The 20,320-nt window shown below is 34.4% G+C and overlaps 1 protein-coding gene across 3 annotated transcripts; it reads right to left on the bottom strand.

Moving 5' to 3' along the window:
• Window positions 1-2,434: 2,434 nt before the first annotated feature.
• Window positions 2,435-19,219, bottom strand: LOC109054170 (ras and Rab interactor 2-like). Of its 3 annotated transcripts, none has more exons than XM_042770912.1 (12): window positions 18,936-19,219; window positions 15,047-15,175; window positions 14,767-14,926; window positions 11,321-11,429; window positions 10,611-10,683; window positions 8,119-8,207; window positions 7,914-8,014; window positions 6,930-7,143; window positions 5,082-5,693; window positions 3,934-4,251; window positions 3,524-3,655; window positions 2,435-3,193 (listed from the first exon to the last, which is right to left on the bottom strand). In XM_042770912.1, exons 2-12 carry the CDS (start codon window positions 15,091-15,093, stop codon window positions 2,751-2,753), a joined length of 2,298 nt encoding a protein of 765 aa, XP_042626846.1. In that variant the 5' UTR covers window positions 15,094-15,175; window positions 18,936-19,219; the 3' UTR covers window positions 2,435-2,750. The 3 variants fall into 3 exon arrangements, with proteins under 3 accessions (XP_042626846.1, XP_042626848.1, XP_042626847.1); XM_042770914.1 differs by having other exon boundaries at window positions 14,767-14,906; XM_042770913.1 differs by having other exon boundaries at window positions 18,973-19,219.
• Window positions 19,220-20,320: the final 1,101 nt, after the last annotated feature.

Below are 20,320 nucleotides of genomic sequence, written 5' to 3'. Positions count from 1 at the left end.
ATGTGTTGTCTGTTCAAGAAATAGATACGAGGTGATAAAAAAATCTAAATATAAAAAACCTGAATTTAAATGACATAACAACAAATACCTACCCTTTGCAAAGTAATATTAGAACACAATGTCAACTTAAAATCTTTCTTGAGAAAAAAAGAAAAAAAAAAGAATAGAAAAACGTGTACAATACTTCCCCCTAGTGGTCAAGATGAACGGCAGCGAATTAATAGTAGGCCTACACAACTAGACTTGATGATAGGAAGAGACAATGATTGAATTCAAACAGATTCAGAAATAGTCAGTCACACAACAGAGATATTGCATTAGTCTAACAAGATGGCCAATAAATAATAAATAAATAAATAAATAAATAAATAAATAAATAAATAAATAAGTAAAAACTAACAAAAAAAATCATTTTCCAGCATGGTCATTAAAATGAAATATAATTTATTTAATATAAAGCAATTTATATAGACATGGTTTCTGCATGATTTTTAAACTCAAATTTAAGACTTTTTAAGACCTGCACAAATAAAATTAATATCATGAAGCTGGGTAGGGCAATGTCTATAGTAACATATTAAACTGTAAGATGACTGTAAAAAAGCAGATACAAGTTTTCACAAAAAGTTTTATAAAATAATACACTTCACATTTCAGCCTTTAAACCATTTTTAATAAAATGGATGAGTCAAAAAAGTAATATTATATTAATTGAAACAATTATTATCAATAAATTATTATATTAATTAAATAACATATATATACATTTTACTGTTTAGATCTTTATAATGCACTATCTTTTTATCGATCCACCAGTTCACATTTACAGCTCTGTGTGTTTGCAGGGTAAAAACATGGGTCGATCTTCACATTGGTGTGTACACTGGCCAATACTGTGTTCCTACAATACCGGAGGCTGCAGTTTCAGGACCGCAGTTCAACTAGGACCCTATATTTTTATTTATTTTTTTGTGACAGTGGTTTCAAAAATGAAAATTAGCCCATAAATTACTCACCCTCAAGGCATCAAGGTATATGACTTTCTTCTTTCAGACGAATCCAGTCGGATATATATTTAAAATTGTCTTTGATCTTTCAAGCTGTTTAATGTCACTCAGCTGGTGTTGCATTGCTTCAGTCCAAAAGAAGTGAAATAAAAAGTACCCACCCATAAAAAGAAGTGTCTCACACGGGTCCAGGGGGTGAACAAAGGCCTCTTGTAGTCAATTGATGGATTTTTGTAAGAAAAATATCACCGGCACATGACCCCATATGTCATCTGCCCGGAGCTGCTTCCGTGTAGGACTGTTGGCACAAGCTACATTAAAGTGATTATTACGTTTTAAATATGGATATTTTTCTTATAAAAATGCATCGGTTCGCTACAGGAGGACTTTGTTCCACCCCCCGGAGCAATGTGAGACACTTTTTTTTTTAATGGATGGGCGCTTTTTATTTCACTTCTTTTGGACTGAAGCACTGCAACACCCAGTGTGTGCCATTAAATAGCTTGAAAGATCAAAGACAATTTTTTATATAACTCCGACTGGATTCGTCTGAAAGAATAAAGTCATATACACCTAGGATGCATTGAGGGTGGGTAATTTGTGGGTTATTTTTTGTTTTTGTTTTAATTTTTTGTTTAAGTAATTTTTTGGGACTTTTTGGGGACCTGATGGAAAACTTGTTGTGTGATTGTTTTGTTATTAGTTTATAGTGAAAATGAAATGTATTATTAGAAATTACTTAGAGCAGTTTAAATTCAATCCATATTCACTAAAAAGGCATTCTCAATTCAATATATATATATATATATATATATATATATATATATATATATATATATATATATATATATATATATTTACATTACATTTACACAGTCATTTAGCAGACACTTTTATCGGAAGCGACTTACAAATGAGGACAATGGAGGCAATCAAAAACAACAAAAGAGCAATGATATATAAGTGCTATAACAAGTCTCAGTTAGCCTTAACGCAGTATAAGTAGCAAGGGCTTTTAAATAATATAATAAATAAAAAGAAAACTGATAGAATAGAAAAAGAATAGAGCAAGCTAGTGTTAGAGGTCTTTTTTTATAATTGTATAATAAATGAAAAGGAAAAGAGATAGAATACAAAAAGATTAGACAAGGTAGTTAGTTTTTTTTTTTTTAAGAATACAATTAGAATAGTGAGTGCTAAAGTTAGAGGGTGGAAGAATAAAGCTGATTCTTGAAGATGGCTAAGACTCAGCTGCATTTGAGTTGGGCAGGTCATTCCACCAGGAGGGAACAAAGTCCATAAAAGTGACTTTGTGCTTCTTTGGGATGGCACAATAAAGCGATGTTCACTTGCAGAACGCAAGCTTCTAGAGGGCACATAAGTCTGAAGTAATGAATTTAGGTAAAGGGGTGCAGAGCCAGTGGTGATTTTGTATGCAAACATCAATGCCTTGAATTTTATGCGAGCAGCTATCGGTAGCCAGTGCAAATTGATAACAATTAAATAAATTGATATATATATATGTATATGGATGTTTTTGTTTTTTTCAACTATTTTATCATGTAACAAGCAAAAATCTGAAATCTGATTGCTCAAAGAAATAACAGCATGAATTATTTTCATTAAGTTGCATGATCTGAGGTGTAATTTGACTAACACGCTTTGCCTTCACAAGCATCTCTTTTAAGTTCAAAGCTAAGTTCTTTGATACCATTTACTTATTCCTTTAGAATCATGTGATTTTTAGTTATCTTCTTCCCAGCTTACTCCATCACCTCTTTCTTTTCCCTCTGTTTTAGGAGTGGTGATGTGCAACGTCTCTGGTGACAGTATTTGTTGTCCCTCCTCTCCTTCCTTTACATCCTCTAATTCTTCATCTAAGCCCTGGAGTGTTTCTTGCATGCTAGAGGTGGCTGGCATGACGTCAGTCAGACTGCTGGACTCTGTGCTCGCATTCAAAGAGTTCTGTTCGTCGGATGTTTTACAGCTTTCATCAGCCAGCCCGTGTCTCCGGATGGTCCTACGATTTCTGCTGCGACGTGATTGGTTGCAGTGCAGTGTGCGTCTGCGGTGCCATTGGCTGAGAGATCTGTGTGCTTCTGCGCTAAGTTGCCGCTTCGCTAGACGAGGCCGGAAGCTGCTGATGTAAAAAAGGGCAGCGTAGAGAGACGTAAGGTAGTACCCACCTGAGAGAAAGACAGAAAGACAGTATGCATGTTATCCACACTAGTATGTGAATATATATATACATTTTTTTTTTAAAAACTTCACTCCATGTGAAAATTCAATTGACGGTCATTCATTTTAATATTCTAATGCAACAAACTATTTTTTTTTTCAAGCAACAAATAAATAACAAAAAATGTATATAAAAATAGCCAGAAGCTGACATGTTGGACCAAGTAATGCTTTGAAAGCATCACATTGTTCGCCCTACCAATGATTTACTTACATATGTCACTGCACATTAAACTACAGCAAATACTTGTGGGTATGAATGTGTGTGCTCCCCCTACCCTCTCCTTGTAGTTGCACAGGGTCTAGCAGCTCCATCATGTAGTCAGTGTCAACCTGAAGTGTAGCTACATCACTACGCAGCAACACCCATGTCAGGCATGGCAGGAAGTCATCTGCCCCGAAAATTGTACCTAACATAAAACATTGAACATATTCAAATCTTCTACACATTAATGACAGAGGTATTTAGATGTTGTAAGTGCCTTGCATGCTTAAAATGTCTTGCAGTAGTCATGGGTATGCTCAGAATTGTTGGTTACTCTGTACAGGACAGATTTCTGTATTTACTATATATAAACAGAGAACATACAAGTTCAAAATTCAAAGGAAGTGGAATGTGGAATGACTCACAGACTTGACATCAACCATGAGAATCTGTATTATGTCTCTACAGTACTACTTCACTCACCAGGCTTGGCATTAGCATTCATACTATGGTAGATATTCTTGCAGACTTTGAGCAGAGTGTCAACTTTTTTACTGGGTGAGTAGGCCTCATGCATTGTGGTCCAGCGTTGCTGGATCTTTTCCATCATGCTGGAATCAGGTACCCCGGCCCCTGCTGCACCCTCCAGCTCCTCCAGGCTGCGGTTCTCCAGGGTGCTCTTGTTGGCCTCTAAACGCTGCAGAGTGCAGTCATCCCTACGCGCTCTCTTTAGACACACATAAAGGTGAGAGTAAACTGGCTTCAGAGCTACCTTATGTAAGGCAAGCTCCAGCACAGCATCTAAGGGCAGAGAGAAAAACAGATTTGTGAATGTAGTTTTAGTAGAGAAGAAAAAAGAATTACACATATACACAAATATGCACTGCATTATATCCATTTGTATATAACACAATTTTTCCCTATACCATTATATTTTTCATGGTACTGTCATGGGTTAAATCATGTCTTAATTTAATGTAGAGGTAGATGTGAAAAATCGTGTTATATAAAAATGGATATTGTCGAGCATTCGAATGGAATGCATATGTGTGTTTTTAGAGACTTAACATTGGCTAATGAATGATGACTTCAATATAATTAATGATTTAAAACGTGGGTGGAGGGACTGAATTATTGAACGCACTGAAGAAGGCCTTGAGCCGAAACGTTTGTGTTTTGTACTGCTGGTGATAAATGTAAAATTAAACGCTCTGTGAGTGCGGATCATGGTTTCATAAATAACAAGTAATTAAATAGATTGATGCACTAAAATAAAATATTATGTGATTAAAGAGTGTGGTGCAAAACGGCTTTGTGGTAACAAAACAACATGATTTTTGAATAGCTAAAGGACTTGTGTTCACACATACTTTAAACTGTATGGTTCTATTATTTCCCATTTTATTTCCCTGCACTTTCCTTCAAATAAGATTCTTATAAGAAGCTAACTAATATACTAGCAAAGCCTTTGCAAAGTGTGACCAAAGTGTGACCACATTCACTGTGTAGCCCTACCTATGAAAATTGGAGCAATTCAATTGTATTTGTTGATCAGATAATACAGATGATAAGTTGGTAAGACTGATAGTTATTATAATAAAGCTCGGCAAAAATGTTATCTCAGGTCATACCCAGATCAAAATCTGGAGTGTCTCCGATGCTGTCTATGATGCTTTGGATCTCTGGACAATCAAACAGGGTTTCCTTCAGAGCAGTGAGAGACGAGCGCACTTCCTGCAGCATCTCGGTGCAGGTCACTCCAGGAACGGCCTCACCTGCAAGAGTTTGCTCTACAAATCCCCTGACAGCCTCTGCAAAAGCCCCTCCCTTCCGTTCCGCCATCTCCTGAACACGTTTACTCAGTCTTCGCTGTGGCGACATAAGTCCACCTAGAGCCTGACCCACTGCAGAGAGACGGTTCTTCATCTTATCTGCCAAGTGGAGGCGGGGCGAAGGTACTGCTGGGGAGGGGTTTAAAGCTGGTTCAGTCTCCTCCTCTATACTGCTGACTGACAGGGAATCCAGCTCTAAGCCGGGTGGTTGAAGCAGAGAGGAAGTAAGTGATGAGTTCAGCCATATCTTGTCCTCTATCCATGACACACGATGTGGTGACTGAGAAAGAGGACTTTGAATGAAGTCATCACTTGATCTTTTTAAGGGGTCATCCTTGCTGGCGCCACTCGCTCTTCGAAGCACAACTCCACCTGGGGTAGCTGGATCGTCTGGATTCTTCTCAAACGATCCTTTGAGAAGAAACACAAGACATTACATAACACTATCTAACTGAGATCAGCTTTTTTATCTGCTTTTTATCAGCAGATCCTTTAAAAGTATTTAAAATATAAATATTGGATTGCGAAACACCTCAGATGATTACGTTAAGAACTGCAATTTTTTTTTTTTGTATATCAAGTTTCTTTTAAAGGTACGTTTAAATATTCAAAAAAATAAAAAAAAAACATGAAGGTCCCCAAATCTCGACACTGCAAAGATATTATATATATTTATATATATACTATAATATATATATATAAATATTCAAATAGTATAATATGAAACATATTGTCCTAATGGATAAAAAATTAAATATGCACAACTGAAATATTTGTCTTTTATTGTTTTAAAAAATTAATGACCCTGTGATAACACTGTAGAATTACCTATCTCAACAAATGAAACATTGTCTAATTAAATATGCACTAATTTGCATAAACTGTAGAACAAAAATCTCAAGTTTTTATGGAGGGGGTTTTGGATTTCTTTTTTTATTTTGGTGAATTATGTCAACAGCCAGAAAAAAAATAAAAATAAAAATTTAGACAGGAATAAAACTGTAATTTTGGTGTATACATTGTCAATGAAATCTAAAGATGCAAATAGGTAAGTGCTAGAAAACAAACACTTAAAAGTGTATTAAGGATGTTTTCTTTCCATTGTCAATGAAATCTAAAGATGCAAATAGGTAAGTGCTAGAAAACAAACACTTAAAAGTGTATTAAAATGACATGAAATGACTGCCTGACATAGAAAAATCTGGGGGACTATGGAAGAGAAAATATATATATCGAATCCCGGGCCTATATATTATGCCATATATATATATATATATATATATGTATTAAAAACACTTTTCTTTTATTATATATGAATATATGCTTAATCTTTTTATATATATATATATTTGTCTGTAGTGTCTCACTTAAAAAAAATTATTTAGAATTTGTTAGATTGCAAATGTATTTGAATTGCAAATGTAATTTAAGTTTAAGTTGAAGTACTAAAATTACAAAAAAACAAAGTTTGATATAAATTTATGATATGTAGAAATTATTTAAATTAAAATAAATTTATGTTATATAAAATTATTTTTAAACTAAAACACTAAATCTAATAAAAATGACAAAATACTATAATATTATATTATATTAATAATAATACGGAAATAACACTGCAAGAACTGCAAAACTGTCAGCCACTACCTCTGTCATGGTCAAAACCGCTAGAGTTGTCGTCGGCTAGTGTAGAGGACCTCTTTTTCAGTTCTCTCCCTACCCATGCTCTCGTGGGACTTTCTCGCCTCAACCTGATTGGAAGATTTATTTGGCTGGTTGAAGAATGAGAAAGCCAATCATCGCCATGCTCTTGAAGGTACAAGGGATTGATGAAGCACATGGCACCACTGGCAGCTGTAACCTACCAACAAATAGAAATAATTTCAAGGTCTTGCCTCGCAAATATGAAAAAGAATAGATTGCTAATGGATACATTAGTTAAGGTGAAACATTTCAATGTCTTTGTTAACAGCTATACAGTTTTGGAGATTTTCTTACATTAAAGCACTATAAATGAATGTTTGGACATTGCACTCAAAATATACAGTTCTATAAATCATTGTAGACCACATCCAAACTGAGTTTTATGCCTACCAACTGATTTGACTAATTACAATGATTTTGATAACTCATTGTCAGTGTCTAGATGATACACATTAAATTTCATGTGAACCAGACAGTCTTAGATATGTAAATATTTGGTTACACTTTATTTTTAAGCGTCATTCTTAATAACACAAATAAGGACCAAATTATATTAATTCATAACATACTTAATTTAAGGTATAGTTTCTGCTATAAAAGTAGATGTAATGTAAAGATGTAAACAAGGACACTAAGATAAAGTGATAGCAATTATTTTTCTCAAATGGTTAGTAAGTTTCTCTAAAACAAGTTCAATACTTAAACAAAACATGGGCAATAACCAGTATCTTTATAGGCAGTCTGCTTTATGTTATACCCCAATTCAAATTCAGAAATTAGAATATAGAATTAGAATTACAAAGCACACTCAGTTCTGAATTAAGCCGTTACATATACCACTTATTTAACACTGAACAAATATTATAAAATTGAAAACATCAGACGTACTGTATACCAGAGATCACTGACTCAGAGAAGCTGTATCACCTGTATAGTGCACATGACTGTTTTCGGCGTTTCTGTTATGCCTTGTGTTTCTGGAGTCATACTGCTAACCACCGGATCCGAAGAGGGACACAGCCAGGTCTCTGAAAATCAGACAGAAATCACTGGAATTCAGAGAGTCTGATTTGCACAACAGCAGAATTACGGTGTAGTACAGAGACTGGTGAATGACAGGGCAAGTACTAACTTGGACCAAGCAGAGGAACAAGATGATCTGGTAGAGTGTTAAGGGTGTAAACCCATGAGGGAACCAATAAACAGACAGGCAAAACATCCCTGAGAGAAAATTAAGCGTAGGTATTAGATGTCAGATAACATAAAAAACAAACAAAACAACAACAACAACAACAACAACAACAACAAAAACATTATTTATATGGTTAAAATTATGCACTCATACATTTAAAAAAATAATAACCTAAAATGGTAACTTCAAAAGTAACTAATTTTAACCCTTTAAAGGGCAAGACCATAAAGAGACATCAGAAAATGTATTTATTGCATACTGGGACTCAAATAATACAATTTCATGATTTTATTTAAAACTTGGTTCTTATTTTAATGTTTGTATCCCCCAGGATACGTTGCCACTTTGGGGTTATAAATTCACTGAAAACAGAACACTTGTTTATCAATGCTTGTTACAACATTTTAAACAAATGGTTTTAATTCCTGAATGTTTTGGAATACAGACCTAAGGTAGGTCTCTTTTTAAATATGACACATAGCAGATTATTGCTGAAGGGAAAGCATTAAAAATTTTTTTTATAAAAAAGTTATGTTTAAGTTTACAGTAAAGATAATGTAATATAATATTTGAATTTTATATAAAATAAATATTTGATAAAATATATTGCACTCTTAAGTTGCTATCAAATCAAAGCCATATGTCTAACCAATTTATGATCCAAATTTGAAGTTGATTTCACAAAAATTGTAGTTCCTGTGAGATTTTGTTTGGCCACTATACCATAAATAACCACTGGCTCACACCCAAACTCTACTAAATTTTTATGCAGTTTTCTGTCACAAATCAATCCATTTCTGTCACAATATCACTTCTATTACAAAACAGTCACCAAATATGGTATCTTAACTGTCAGACTTTTCCAAAGATATGTGTTTTGTCAAGATTGCAAAAAGATTAGATTTTCTAAAACACAAGCCACAAAATCTATATATGTGTCTATATTTATGTTTTTATATCTTGATTTATACCCCTAAAAGGGTGATGTATCCCCTGAGATACAAACATTTAGAGATGGATTACAAAAAACATAAGAATTTAAAATGCCCCATTATGGATTTTTGAAAATAACCTTTCATGTAGTGTGTAACACAGCTCTACGTGAATGAAAACATCCTGCAAAGTTTTATATCTGAAACTGCACCGTGTATAAAGTTATTGTCTCTCAAAAGAAAGAGTCGACTCTGAATCATTGAAACGAGTTGTTTTTAAAACGAATCCCAGGCTTGAAACATTAGTATACTGCCCGCCCACTTGTTGCACTTGCAGACCCAGGAAAACTAGAAAACTTGTCTGAATTAAAATGCAAATTAATTATTTGCCACTAGGTGCCGCTTATGGAGCGGTAAAAATGGCGGTTTCCCCGTTAACGCTGTACACAAGGCAGCACTGCACTCACAAACGCTGCTCTATCAGGCATGATGAAATGGAAATCGACGAATCGTTCCAATCACCACAGATTAGCGTCACACAAAAGAGGGGTTTGGAAAAATGAATCGTTGAGCGAATCGTTTGGGAGTCGTTAAGTAAGTAAGGTAAAAATAAATGCATAATATAAGACAATAAAAGTATTTTTTGACCTTGCATGCATGTCAACTTGTTGTCGGGGACTCCCAAAACCAAAATATGAACCTTTCATAACCCATAATAGGGGCACTTTAATTCATAAAATTTCAATGTATATCTAATAAGATAATGCTGAACAACAGCTTTTTAAACAGATAAATCCCCTCCAATAAGTAAATGTGTGAACTAGATCAACTTTTATCGGAGGGTGAGTAGATTTTCCACTACAGGCGGCCATGCAGTTTTAAATGCTTCCTGTGCGCTAAACAAAGAATGTATGAACAAAGTCAATATATAAATATACACAACGAATCCAAGAAATGAGACCTACACTTTCCCACAGCCTCTCAAATGTTTGTATCCCCCCATGATAAGTTGCCAGTTAAAGGGTTAAGTAAAAAAATAAATATTATTTAACACCACTTACCCAACCTTAATACTGTACATTAATTTATACCAACAATAACAGGTTGCCCCTTATTACAATGCAATCTCATGCCAAATTACTACTTTAATGTAATGGAAATAAACATAATTAATCTGATTGTTTGTCCGACACTGAAAAAAAAAAAAAAAACCTTACCAAAAAATTGTAACGTCTAAAATTACAGGTTTTATTCAAGTCAAAATTACTATTTAATATCACTGAACCAAAATATATACATTAATCTATACCAACAAAACAATATGGGTAGAATCAGGTAGAAATAGCTCTTTAAGGTAATAATTGCAGGTTACCAGTTTTTTACAGTGCGTAGTTACCAGTTTTTTTTACAGGTTTTTTTTCCTGTGACAACCTCCTGATATCAAGCAAAACAGATGTGCTTCCTTATCAATAGGTGCTAAATAAAAATATCTCATCCCACCTGCTCAGTGTGTAGAAGTGCAGCAGTTGACAGAGATCAGGGAAAGCCAGATGTGATGCTGTCAGGCGAAGAGCTATAAAAGGGGAAAAAAAGACAAGCAAGCTAAGTCAGACTAGGGCTATGAGTAACAGAGAAACTGGACAGACTAGTCATGAACTTCAAAAGTGCACGTATGTAATGAGGAAATAGAAGACTGTAGGGTTCATGATGCAAATTGTATCAGCATGCCAAAAAGGGAACAAGCTACTGTGCAGAAGAGTTTACTTTGCATAAACATCTCATTTACACTGCACAAACCATTTGTACATGGTTTTCCATGCTGTACTTCCCATGTCAGTTGGTAACAGGAAATGTAGAAAACTTGCATGCTTTAGAAATGTATTATGCCTGACTATGCCTAAAAGCTTGTTCATTTCCTTTCACGCAATTGCTCTGAGGTTGTTCTTTCATAGCTCAGGAAACTTATACGTGTCTCATACAAATCTAAAAAATAAATAAATAAATATTCAGACAGTTGCTGAAATAGAGTTATAGTATGCAGCTATAAAATGTGGACACCATAGCTCAGATAATTTGATATTGGAGGTGTTGACAACATCATGAGAACATGTTGATCATGACAAATACATGTGTTCAGTTCTGACTTGTGATTGAAAACTTGGGTATAGCAAATCTGAGGGGCTATCAAGGATGAAAAGGCTTTTCAGTACCTGTTCCAGTGGTTAAGATGGAGAATTCTTTGACCGGCTCCCCTCTGTCCCCTACAGACACACACAGAAGTTGGTCTTGAGATGAAGAGTCTTGAACCACCAAGAAACTCTGTGTAAAGGAACAGTTAGATCATTTTACTGTTATGCAAAGTTAATGAAAGGGTTATATTGAGAGGATCAAAATATCATGGAGAATAATGTATCATTGTCATATTTTTATGAACTAATTACACGAACATTCATTTTAATAAGTGATACAACCACCACTGAATTCAAGGAAATGCTGACTCTCACAAGAGGAAGTCAGTGCATGCAAAAGTTGGGTGCCAATAAATAAATAAATAAATAAATAAGAAGTAGTGTTTATTTAAAACCTATCATTGATATGCTTCTGATATATACACATCAGCTACCTTTCATTCAAATTCAAAATATAAAAAAGAATGTTTAAAAACTTTGTTTGAGGATTTTGTTCCTTTACAATGACCACAAAGGAAGTGAAATGAGGCCTCTGATCACTCACTACTTATATAGAGTGACACTATGAGAGCATATTTCACAGTTTGAATGTGGAAGAAAAAGAAAGAAAGAAAAAAAGTTACACGCACACATCTACATTGCCCTGGTGTAGACTTTCAACATATGTCAACATTTCTGTGAAAAGTTTTACAAAAGATCCTTGGATACTTTAAAATTAAGATGAAAAATAAATCTTCTTTTTATATTATGTAGATCTTGTATTTTTTTTTATCATTTTTTTTTTTATTTTTGAAGGAGCGTTTGTGCCACATTTATACCAGCAAAAACACTCTAAAAAGTAAAGTTTTATAATGCTAGATACCACCAACATAAATAATCACTTCCACAAACTCTGGAATAGATCTTTATCTTATCTTTCACCACCTCTTTGCTTCTCTTCAAGTGTTCTTGCAGTCATGCTGTACGCAAGCTTATCTAACTCTACTTCTGCAATTATCTGCAACATAACAGTAGTTTTTAATTCTTTAAATAAATAAATAACACTAGACGAGGACTTAAGTTAACCATAAAGGAAAAGTTCACCCAAAAGTTTATTCCTTCATTAGAACAGATTTGGAGAAATTTAGCATTACACAATTTGCTCAACAACTGATCCTCTGCAGTGAATGGGTGCCATCAGAATGAGAGCTGATATCACAATAATCCAAGTAATCAACATTCAGTCCATCAATACACGTTGTGTGAAGTGAAAAGTTGTCTCGTCTGAATCAGGAGTGAAATATACACAGATCAAGTACTATTTAAAAGTAAAAAACAAATATGTTCGTGGATTTTGATGTGAGAGGACAACAGGGGAAGGACTTTTTTTTCACAGGAGTGCGTATTATGAAATATGGACTAACGGCTTAATATGCCTTAATGATGGATTGGTTTCCTATGCAGCTTTTCACTTCACAACACTTCATAACTGATGGGCCGTAGGTGTGTGGATTACCTAATTAATGTTATGTTTTCATCTGCTTCGATGAAGAATCTACATCTTGGATGGCTTAAGAGTGAGTAAATATTCACAAAATGTTAATTTCAGGTGAACTATTCCTTCAATAGTTTCAATAAAATATTTCCTTGTTAAAAATTCATTTAATTTGCGTAAAGCAACACCATGTAACTTTATATCGACATGACTCCAGTCCATCAATACACATCGTGTGAAGTGAAAAGTTGTCTCGTCTGAATCAGGAGTGAAATACGCACACATTAATTAGGTAATCCAAACAACAACAAAAATAAAATAAAAAATTGAATCATGTTTTTTTTTTTATTATTTTTTTTAGGTAATGGGAATGCGATTTGTAACGATTGGGCTAGTTTTGAGTAGCAATAGGGGTGGGTTTTGTTGTGAAACCTTGGCAACCCTGGGTTTGAGGCACCATGTATGGCAGGGGTTCTCAACTCTGGCCCTTGAGGTCCACTTTCCTGCAGAGTTTAGCTCCAACCCTAATCAAACACAGATGAACATGCTAATCAAGACCTTCAGGATTACTAGAAAGTTACAGGCAGGTGAGTTTGATCAAGGCTGCATTCAAAAACTTAGGTAGCTGACTTGATGCTGTATAAGGCAATGACTTTGCAGGTAGCGTTTTTGCACAAAGGCACCTCATGAAACTGATTTCGTACAGCTTTCTGAGGCAGCGTAACGGTTTAATGATCTACAACAGGGATCCTTAAATCTGGACAATGAGATCCACTTTCCTGCAGAGTTTAGTTCTAACCTTAATCAAACACATCTGAGCATGCTAATCAATGTCTTTGGGATCATTAGAAAATCACAGGCAGGAGACTTTGATCAGGGTTGGAGCTAAACTCTGCAGCGCATTGGCCCTCCAGGGCAAGATTTGAGGAACCCTGATCTACAACAAAATAGAATGAGTTTTGGTGATAACTAAACAAATATTTAATTACTATAATACTGATTTCTTGTTAGAAACCCCATCGAAAGTGCAAAATGTTAAGCAGAAATATACATTTACACACAAACTGACCACCAAATGCAACTTTCAGAGGCCATCTTTATTTTTTAGCTCAACCGTCATGGAATAAAATGCACAAGATTGTGGGATATCAAAGGCAGCGAAGGATACATCTGTGCTGCCTTTAAAATTCGATCAGAAGAAGGTACCTCCGGAGACAGGAAGTAGAGTTTTTAGAGTTTAAAGGGAGAGGTTAGAGTTTTCGGATGCAGCCCAAGGTTGGGGCCAGAGTTGAGAACCCCTGATGTATTAATTTAGGACCTTGTATATGCAATACGGAAGTAAGCTGTTTTCTGTAATGTAATGTGCAAGACTTCCTATTCGTAGCTGCTTTAGATAATTAACTAGAAGAAAGTGACTAAACTTAAAAAAAAAAAAAAAAAAAAAAAAATTGCTATCGTTAAATTTAAAAAAAAACAACTATGACTAAAGAAAGATGTTATATAAAAAAATACCACGTGTATGTATGTATGTATATATATATATATATATATATATTTATTTTTTTATTTATTTTTTTTTTTTCATTCGTTGTAACATAAATAGGAAATTATGACAACATCTACTGTCAATCACTGAATAAACTCCCTAATAGTACACATAAAACTATGCTTCCATTAAGAAAAAGGAAATGGATTTTAAAAACAGGGAAACACCAAAGGGAACAGTGACTTCCCACAATATCTATTTACAAAATAGCATCAGTAATACTAAACGGTAATAAATCTTAGGGCCCTATTTTCATATTAACAGTAGGCATGGGTAATACCTACAGTATGTCTCTCTGCAGCCACAGTAAGTCTAGATTTAATGGAATTTGAAAGTAAAGAGTTAAATAAGTGAATTATTAAACATTAGGGTTTACAGGGAATATTGTTGAAACAGTTGACTGACTTAATTAGCAAACATCGATAAAAAGGAAGTAAAGGCACCCACCCCAGCAGGTCTGCCCCACAGAGCGGCATGTGCCCCATGACTGTCCCAGGGGCTCTTAGGAGCCCAGGCCTCCTGACACAACCGTAAACCTTGCAGCAGACTCAGGATTTTTGTCTCATGCCTGGAGACCCCATTGGGTACTGCGCTAGAAGGATTTTCTCTAGTAAAAAAGTGTTTAATCATTTTACTGAGGAAGATTAAAAAAAAAATAAAAAATTAATGCATATAGAACAAAATGCTGATTACATTTACTGAAGATTGTATGCATGTTCTCTCTCACCTGTTCTCACTGGTTGTGAATTCATCTTTTGATTCTTTCATCATCATCGGTACAACAGAATAACGATGGACCTGTTCAGGAAATCTGTTCTGTTAAGAGGTCCTCCATTTTAGCTATGTTGCTGTAACCCTGTTGTTATTTGGAAATTGAGAAACAAAGGAAATTAAGAAATATGGGTTTTCTCCAACCCCACATTCTTTCATTTGTATTTTTCATTTGCTCTTTCTTTGTCATAGTTCTTTGTGAACAGCTAATGTGTTTTATGGTAAAAAATGGTGGTAAAATCAAAAGACAGATTTTTTTTATTTATTTTTTTTTTACTTAAAGGGGTCATAACATGGGTTTTTTGGTTTGTTATGTTCCCTTAGATGCAATTATAATATCACTATAGTTTTTTGAACGCAAAACTGACTCAAACAGTCATCCGTAAAATGTAGTGAACACACGCGTAAATTAACACTGACGTCACTGGGACGTTCCCAAAAAAATAAACTGAATCCATTTTTCCCTCACGTCTGGATCCTTCGGCAACGTATTCAAACATGTTGTTTTTCCACAGCCAGGAACGGCACATTCTACATGACATCACAATTTTATTGTAAACAGCTACTTCTTCAGACCCACTTGCTGCACGTCGACTGAACAACTTTGGGCGTGAAAACGATGCAATGATGCCAAATTAGACGTAGTTGTCTTGCGCTGGAGGCGGTCATATGCAAACGACTGGTGCTAGGTGACGTCACCTTGCCCCATAGGATCTACATCGGGCTGTATTTGGAGCTTAATTAAATAAAGGATTCATTTATAATGGGGAGGACATCTTAAGCTATGAAACTTGCAGGAAGTTTTAATGGTACAATATCGTCTTATATGCCAGAAAATCAAGGCAAATTCGGTTTCTCACATCATCACCCCTTTAAGGGAGGAGTTTCATCTCTGATATGCAGCTTTAAAAACAGAGGGCCATGTGCTGTGACAAAAAGAGCCATTTCCAACTTGTTGAAATACATCAGTCAAACATTTGGACACACCTGTGCATTGTTACTTCATTGCTTTACTTCTGTTTATCACTTTAGAATAATAATAATGTGGATGGATAGATGGATGAATGGTTAAATTAACATGCAGTATGGACTCTTAATAAGTATTTTTATTCAATACGAATAATAATAATAATAGTAATAATAATAAAAGTTCACTGATTCTTTCAAAATTTGTCTCAGTATTTACTTTCTTTTGGTACTGATATACAGTTGGTTCGACGTTTTATGTTAGACATTTAGCCGCGAAAAAAAAATCTATAAATCCTTAGTGGATGAGTATAATTGTGTGTGTGTATATATATATATATATATAGATATATTTTATTAGGGTGAATACTGGTAAAGTGGGACAATGGGTAAAGTGGGACAGTTAAGCTTAATAATTTATATCTTTACATGGATATGTTTTTTTTTTTACTAAAAATCAACACTGATCTCATCAGTAGCAAGTATGTGATAAAAAAAAAAATTCTGTGGCTATGACATCACTTCCGGGGTGTGGCACATCATATTTAACAACCTTGCAGTGAACTGTGATGGTAAGTAAAATGACATAGCATTCTGAGGTAAATAATGTTAAGGTTATAAAAATAAAACAACTCATGGATCATTTGTAATTGTTACATATTTTGTTATAGGATGTAATGGTGAATCAGAATTTTTAAAAATCACATTCATATTAATCTTCTTGGGGTTTTTTTATTATGCGATTTTGACACTGTCCCAGTTTGCCAATAGCATATTGTTAAATTGGGACAGGGTATTACTGGCAAACTGGGACAGCCATTCAAGTCATTCTAATGGAGGAATTGAGTTACCTTTTTATATGTCCCTCATACATAGTTAGTTAGCTAGATATTTCAACAAAGACTGACTTAAACTATGCCAGTTCTCACGCATTTTTCATACATTGCCTCAAAAAAACAAACAAAGCCTACCAAAAAAAAACCAAAAACAAGAAAGATGGAGGGTACAAGCTCGGATGGCCAGGACATTTGCAATATTTGTAAAGCCAAATTTGGTGATGCAAATGATCCAAAGAAGACAGAGGACTGGATCATGTGCATTGTTTGCGAGGACTGGTTCCATGAGACGTGTGGCGAGGAGAATGGCCTCATTGAAGACGGGGAGGCGTTCACTTGCACTGGCTGTATTGACGTGTAGATTAACCTACCATACAGAAATTAAATTAAGCCTGTGAGCAATCAATTAATTCCTACAAGAAGAGATGTTAATGAAGGTTATTTATTTATTTATTTTTTAATTTGTATGAAATAAATTTAACCCAATATAAAATTTTGTGGGCAGGCGAGGGAGGGGGTGGGTTGAATTTGCTGTACCTGCACCCCTTCTTAAAAAAAGGGATGTATATATTATTGTTGTTGTTGTTTATATTGTTGTTTATATTGTTATTGTGTATTTAATTTATAAGGCCTACACTTGAATAACAACTGAATGTGTTTTAAGTGGCCCAGTTTTCCAATAAAGGTGTCCCAGTTTGACAGTAGCACCTTGAAAAATGTGGTTTGGGGTGATTGTGTGTTTGAGGAAGAGTCATCCATCCTGTGTTTAATGTTTCTTTCTTTTTTATTGTCTATAGTACAGCAGAGCTCCTAAGCTATTTAGAATAGTATCATATGAGCGGCTAAGACATTTGGATCATAATAAAAAAGTATGCAGAATATAAATTATCAGAAAGTGTCCCACTTTACCAGTATTCACCCTATATATATATTAGAACGTATAACTGAGCATTAGAACGTAGAACTTAACACAAATCGCACTTGTTTTACTCCTCCCCTATGTTGCAACGCATAAAGTCTCTAGCAGCAGCGAGCTGGCGCTTAGGCCAGCTAGGGACCGTCCAAAAAGTGCATGTTAGGGTTTAAAACGATTAATGTTTTCCACCGGAATATTTCTTACAATTAACAAAACAGAGCAATTTGTGCACCATGGTCTTTGAAAGATATAAAGACAAACACTTGACAAACGCTCACTTGAATTTAAATAAGACATATTGTAAACAAGATTTGTGATAGTGGTTATTATTATATTACTATAAAAGAAAAACTTTAAAAAATATTAAAAATCATTATCATTCCATAATCCAGTGGTTATGCAGTCGGCTGATTCCTTGTGAGAACATTTTAATATTCGTTGTTTTCGCAGAAGTATGACACCAAAAAAGTACATACTATTGAAATTAAAACTAATAAATACATTTATTTAAAATAAATACCCTCTGCTGTATCAACCTCATGGTGTGTCTTGTTACTGTTTTTATAAGAACATTTTTATATTTGTTTTAGACACAGAACTTTAACAGAAAACATGCTATTGAAATTCAACATTAAGATAAAGCTGGCAAAGCCTTGTTTTGCAGTTGTTTTGACTTGAATTTGATAATCTAATTTTTCATAAATTAATTTATAAAACAGTTTTATTACACAACTTCAGTGGGTGTGTCGTTACAGATTAGGCAAACATTTTGATGGTCGTTTTAGCCACAGAACTATAATTAAACACATACTATAGAAAATTAAACCAATACATAATTTAGTTTCAAATAAATACAATCTTCTACCTCAGATTCAAAGGCTCTGTCTTGTTACAGATTTCTTAAAGAACATTTTGCAGTAGTCTTCATAAAGTAAATAAAAATTTGTATCATACTGCATTCAACATAGCCACAATTATGTCATAATTGTGATAAGTTGTGTGAATTTAAATTACATTTTCTGGGACAAAATGAACATGAACATGATTTGTTGATACTGCTACAAACTTTACCTATTAGTCCCATGTCTCAAGAATAAGTTGAGAAATGTGTATTTAAAGTAACTTACTTGTAATGATGCAAACAGAAGTCAGAGCTGAACTCACATGTGGTGTCTTCAAAATGTCTTCCTAGATGAAGAAAAAACATCTCTGAAAGCTTCACCAAACGCCTCCACGCACTGCAGGTTTATGTGTGAGGTAATTGACACTCCTCATTACGAATCTGTCCTGTACTTTGTCATGCCTACAATGAGATTCACTTTTGCTCCTGTTATGGAATGTTCAAGGCATCAGTTTCAGTCACATTAAAGATCAGTTTCAGCTTAGACAAGTGTAACAGCACCGTTAATGATGCTTTTTGTGTATGTCTCTCACACCACAAGCTCCACCCACGTCATGGTTGTGGTAAACCTCAAAGTGAAAACTTGAACACAGTGATAGAAGTAGGATGTCACATAGGCCTACAGCAGAAAGAGTGTAGCTAAATAAGTGTTACTTTCATATAACAGTACCATGTAGCTCAGTTCATATCAATTCAATTTTAGTCAAGCCAGCAGTTGCATGCCAAAAATTAAACCACTTTTCTTTTTAGAAGATCATGCTCTGCTGATAACTGAGCTCAAGGGAAGAGAGTTGTTCCCATTGTTCCTCACTGTATTTCCTCTTACAATAAAATCCACATTGACTCTAATTAAGGTCAAACCCATAGCCATCTCTAAAAACATTTATTAAGATTAAAAGGTTTAAATAAATGTTTGAGAACTGTAACATTTCAGTGCTGTCTATAATCTGGTACTACCGATCACAAAGGTTGTTTTAACCAGCTGGTTGTTTTAACATCAATAAATATAGCATGATAACAAGACATGTTTCTGAGAAATGCTATAAAATTGTTACTTATTATAAAAAATATGGACCTGACATATAAACTGAGGTTAATACAGTCATGGCCAAAAGTTTTGGCAGTGACATAAATTTTGTGTTTTGCAAAGTTTGCTGCTTCAGTATATTTGATAGTACACTGAAAAATAAATTTTGTGTTTTGGGCTGTTTATTGGCAATTTTATAAAAACTTAAATATATATATATTGTATATATATGTATTTTAAGTATATATATTTAAGGCTTTATATTATATTATATATAATATATATATATATATATATATAGATATATATATATTTATATATAGACACACACACACACACACACACACACACACACACACACACACACACATACACATATAGTGAGTCGATGTTTACAGTATTGACCCTTGTTCTTCATAACCTCTGCAGTTCGCTCTGGCATGCTGGATATTAGATTCTGGGTCAAATCCTGACTGATAGCGATCCATTCTTGCCTTATTAGTTCTCGGAGTTGATCACAATTTGTGGGCTTCTGCTTGTCCACTCGCCTTTTGAGGAATGATCCACAGGTTCTCTATGGGATT

Source organism: Cyprinus carpio, chromosome A15 (assembly GCF_018340385.1).
Source record: "Cyprinus carpio isolate SPL01 chromosome A15, ASM1834038v1, whole genome shotgun sequence".
NCBI classification, from domain to species: domain Eukaryota; kingdom Metazoa; phylum Chordata; class Actinopteri; order Cypriniformes; family Cyprinidae; genus Cyprinus; species Cyprinus carpio.
Note: the sequence above shows the minus strand (reverse complement) of the source record. Positions and strands in the feature narration are given on the sequence as shown.